A 5,602-nucleotide genomic window follows, 5' to 3' on the forward strand; every position below is an offset into this window, starting at 1 on the left:
TCAAGAAATATAAAGTTCGTCTGTAATTCACCCTTTTGTAAATCAATTCAAATAAATAGAAATAATAAAGACATGTGTTAATTTTAGTCAGTGCATTTACCCTTTACTTGCCCGGCAACCCCACATAACATCTAGTGGGTTTTATTGTTCTACGTTAATTATTGCACGTTTGGCTGACTAGTCAAATTGTGGGATTATTTTCCGAACAACACTCTTGTTTTATGTTAGCACTAGCGCTTTATTCATTTGAGTTTATTTTAACGGAATTTAGAAAATAGCGTCACTATTTCTTTCTTAGATTATTTACTTAGTTGATTATTACGTATGTATACTACTACAGTGAGTAATAACTGTAGAGAAAAGCTTGAAGATAAATAGTGCGCTTGTTATAATGACTGTGTAATTGACTGAGGCAAGACTGAATTTCTGCTCATAAGCGCAGCCCTTAAATAATATCGTACTATTCCATAACGCCGGTGATTGTTGCCATGACGATATTGGTCGTGTCGTCAACAGAGCATAGTCTGGAACGTTCGTTGCTGTTGTTTTGTTTAAATAACTGAATTGCGCATTCATACCTCTCCCACTTTCGCCTTTTAACTTTTTAATCCGTAACGACTATCACTATTAATTCTTTATGTAATTGATGATATCTATCAATTGGACAGAAGTTTCCATTTGTTTGAAGTTTTCAATTTTACAATTAATATTATCGCAGTCTGCGAGTACCAAAAGCAATGTTTCTGCATTAAATATAAATATAATAATTTTTCCGTAATATATTCAGCAACAAAATACGATACAATCTTATATATAAGAATCAGAGTTTACACTTAGAATTATGTATATATACCACCATCATACCAATCCATCAAAATATAAAAATCAGTAGTTAAAAAATAATTAGGGATGTGATTAAAAATTATAGGTAAATAGTTTAAATGTAAAACTTTTTTTTGAGATATTTTCCATTAAAAAACAAAGTAATCAACAAGCAACTATTTAGTTAATGGATCACTAAAGCTAAATTATCTGATAACAAGTATCAAAATATGTATCGACATTACCAGATATCCCAACGTTGTATTTGTTTATACGGTAGATTGGCCTGTAAAAAAATAACATAAGTATCTTTTCACGAATATATCCCATCTTTGATGTAATCGATAAGTTTAAAATAATCTTAAATAGTTATTTAATAATATATATATATATATATATATATATATATATATATAGTAAATAATTTTAAAGATGAAGTTATAAAGTTTTAGATTAGTAAACAAAGTACTTGCTACTCGTATATTATAGAAAATACGAATCTATTTATTCACCGAAAACTGGACCATCATACTGCTAGGCCATCATAAGTTTTGACAGATTGTAAGAAATGGCGATTACGGCAAGATGAATTGATCAGATGTCCTGATAACAATAGATCTCCGAATAAACGGTCATATTTTCAAAGCCAATGTTAGGATAAAAAATCGCAAAAAATTTTAAATAAATGTTGAACTTAGAATTTAATGAAATAGGTATTCGCGGAAATAATTTAAAGTTACCTTAACGAATATATAGCAAATTTGGTTGAATTAGTTTCAGATTTCACTAAAAAGCAATATTAACAAAAAGAGTTAAATAAAAACAAAGAAGTTCTGTTAAATTCAGTTCTTATCCCTTGTTTTATAATCCCGCAACATATGATTCTCAACACTTATATTCAAAAACATCACTTTATTATATTCATTTTGAAATTTTGAGAAAGCAAGGAAGGTAAACGTATTATATGCTGTAATAATTTTTTTAATTATACATTGTATTAAAGCTTTAAAAAGAGATGTATAATATATGTATACGTAGAAAATGTTTGTTATATTAATAAAAGTTTTTAAATTATTTTTATATTATATTATATTAGTAATCACTAATCACCTAGAACTTTGGTGATAACATGTCAATTTCTGTTGTTTGCTAGTAAATGGATTTGATTAATTTAGAATTAATTTTTACGTTATTTAATACTACATTCACTACTCTTTATTTAAATCAATTTAAATAAAAAATGATAAGGAAAATATATGCATTGAAAATATGCGTATTTTTGGTGAATTTGTTACAAATTATAAGATATCGTAAACACAATTTACATCTTAAATATCGTATGTCCTTTTTAGTAGATTGCTAGTTTTTAAAAATTTGACTAGCAATATTAAAAAAGATTTAACATATGTGATTAGAAAATGAAGGCGGATAAATTTATTAATAGTAGCCGACGTATTAGTTATAAGAAACCTGATAAAATCACAGTTTTATAACTTGTTAAATGATGAACTAAATCTTGCAAATTATTTTAAAATATATTTTTTTATTATTTGCAATGGACTACCTGATTAGTTTTTTAATCTACAATCTTTTTTAGCATACTTTTTTCTATTGATACAAATCAATTCCGTTTTATAATGAAAGAAATTAAAATTCTTAACAAATTTCTTGAAAAAATTAAAACAAAAGTAATGAGAAATTTTCAAAATAATTTTTAAGATAAAATAGTAAGATTAATTTTTAGAATACATAAAATAATTTGATTACGACAAAATTATTTAAAGACAGACTCGATAAACTATAAATTAATATGAAAATGATTATTTACTAATTACTTGTTACCGTTTGCTTAAAACGTTAGCATATTTCATTTATATATGTATATTTACATTACAAAATAAGGGATTTATACATTTTTTAAATATACTTGTAGATAAATATTAATACATATTTTGACTATTATATTTTCATAAAATGGAGAATAATACAGCTTGTCTGGGATCAGACTAAAAACCTCTTTATGATGGTGGGTGGAGGCTTGCTGACAAGTGGAAGGGGCAATGTAATTATTCAATACTGCCTTTAATGTTTATAGTCTTTCCTTTTATTAAATATAATAAATAATGAATAGTTAATAATCTATGAATATCGGAATGAGTGTATGATAGAATGAATAGATGAGTGTTTCTTCATTAATGTTGGTGGCGATAAGTCTGTACGTTTATTCTTGATAGCCCGGAGCGTGATTCCCCTTCTTCCTTTGGGTTGAGTAGTGTAGTGGGAGACTCGTGGTGGTAGGGGCAGCAAGTTAGTGCCGTCTTAGCAGCCGGCGTGGGGTGAGCTGTAGCGTACGGAGTGGTGGGAGAACGTCCGCGTGACGTCACTGCTTGTGTCCGTGACTTCAAAGGTAGTGGTGGTATTTGTGCACGTTCGTGTACTCGATGTGGGCGTAAACCGCGGTGTAGAGGTGAGATGTAAGAACGAGCGTCTGATCGTATCTTACATGAGCTGGCGGGAACCTCGGTGTAAGGGTAAGATGTAAAAACGAGCGTCTGGTCGCATCTTACTTGAGTTGGCAGGAACCGCTGTAGTAGTAATCGTAAGAACGAGCATCGGCGTTACATGCGAACGTAAACCACGAGTGTAGATTGGCGGTTCTGTCGTGATGGGTGCTTGTTAACTAGCAAGAAGGAGTAAGGAACGAGCGTTTGCGTTGCTTACGGAGGCGTGGGTGCCAGTATAGTTGTGGCATTGCTATTAGTTCCTTAAGTTGCTTGATGCTTGCCATGGCCTCCCAATGGCGATGGCAGGGTTGGATAGCGAGCCCGATGTGAAGAGTGCATGATTGGTACTAGTAAGAAGAAATCGCGAGACGTGCAGCCCCTTACATATTCTCGTACGAACTGGCTGCGCCGATAGCGCATCGGTAGCTGTTACTATGCCGCTATTAGTCGTGACGTCAATAGGGCATAGCCTTGTAGGGTTCATTTATTATTACTTCTCGTAATTATAGTCGTATTAGAGTTTTTTGGCTAGAATCATTCTTTGAGTCCGTTGGCCAATGTTTACGAAACAAATGTTCGTGCGCTCACACCTCTTCCACTTTGCATTCCGATTAAAACTGCTGTAATCCGTAACACAGCTAATATATATTTAAATTTCTCTAAATCTGATGATAATAAATGATAAAAATAATAAATAGTAATATTTATATAAATGTGATTGCTTGAAATATAAAACCTTATTAAAAAAGATTTAAAGGGTTATTTATTTTATTATAATGATTTGCAAATATTTGTAATTACCGAACGATTTACATTAAATAAAAGAAGTTATATACAATAATTGATTATTGTTTTAATTATTAATGCGAGCAATTTTCGATGTATAGTACAGTGAATATAAAAATTTACAAATATACAATATTTTTAAATTCTTTTATAGCGACGTATTCGTGAGTGGTCCTGAATGGTGTGGTTGTTTTTCAAAAGCTGAAAGACCATGTGCAGTAATGCGTAGACGAGCATCTCCTGAGGTCACACCAAATTGTGATTCAAGAGGCTATTATCAAAGTACACAGTGTCATCAAAGATTGAATCTATGCTGGTGCGTCGATCAGCATGGTATTGAATTCGCCGGTACACGTACACGAGGCTTGAAACCTAACTGTGGTAAATATACATGAATACATCAATAATATTTCATTACTTTCTAAATATATTTTTGCTATTTGATAATTAATATTAAATGAAAACCGTATGTATGCAAAAGAAAATGAGATCTCAATGAAAATAATATTTCAAATTAAACTTTAAACTTTAAACTAAATAAAAAAGATAAAAAATTTAATAATAACAATGGAAAACTTTTTAAATAATTTATTTTTAGTAATTTTATCATATATGATATGAAATTTTATATATCGAATTAACAATATTAATCAAGGCCATAAATAATAAATTCTATGAATATTTTTCTTATGAATTCTTATGAATATTTAAGTTATGAACTTATATATTTTGGAGTTTAAAAATACATGTAATTTAATGTAGAAAGATAAGATCAGTTAATGCTGCCATATATTTCAAAATATATATATATTACTTGTTCGGGATTGAAGCAGTCCCATGAATTTCAAACAAAAGAAAGGTCATTTGCGCAGTCCGGCGTACCGCATGTGCGCCTAGACTGACCGCGCGTGCAGCAAGGCTGGCCACCACGTGCGCCTAGGCTGATCCGCACGTGCGGACCGAGGCGGGCACTCGAGAAAATGTTTACAAACAAAACTCGGCAAGTCCGAGCAAGTTTATGATTTGAAATATTATTTACTGCCAGCACTCACAAAAAAGGGACGCCTTCGAAACTTCTAGAAGCTTCGTTTTCTCACGCCAAAGGAAAATTTCTGGAAGGGACGCGCATCGACACTGTTGCCGGCGCTGAAGACGCCGCATGCACATTTAAGCGCAACGCGCCATGAGGCGAAGCTCATTCGTAAATTCACTCCGCTCTCAATCAAGCGTAACTGCCGGTCAGTGCAAGTATACTGTAAAGACGCCGCGTGCCCACATTTTCGACAACATAAGCTCATTCGTAAAATCACTTCGCTCTCCATCAAGCGTAACTGCCGGTCAGTGCAAGTATACTGTAAAGACGCCGCGTGCCCACATTTTCGACAACATAAGCTCATTCGTAAAATCACTTCGCTCTCCATCAAGCGTAACTGCCGGTCAGTGCATAGTATACTGTAAAGACGCCGCGTGGCCACATTTTCGACAACATA

General features: G+C 32.3%; 1 protein-coding gene across 1 annotated transcript in view; it reads left to right on the forward strand.

Annotated features, from left to right (window-relative positions):
- The window catches only part of Cow (Proteoglycan Cow), a 31,909-nt gene that overhangs the window by 22,199 nt on the left and 4,108 nt on the right, over nucleotides 1-5,602 (forward strand). Inside the window, exon 9 of the mRNA XM_011504401.1 lies at nucleotides 4,267-4,493. Within this exon, the coding sequence (XP_011502703.1) occupies nucleotides 4,267-4,493 (227 nt within the window). The remainder of the gene's footprint in view (nucleotides 1-4,266; nucleotides 4,494-5,602) is intronic.

This window comes from Ceratosolen solmsi, unplaced genomic scaffold, assembly GCF_000503995.2.
Source record: "Ceratosolen solmsi marchali unplaced genomic scaffold, CerSol_1.0 scaffold17, whole genome shotgun sequence".
In the NCBI taxonomy this organism is placed as follows: Eukaryota; Metazoa; Arthropoda; class Insecta; order Hymenoptera; family Agaonidae; genus Ceratosolen; species Ceratosolen solmsi.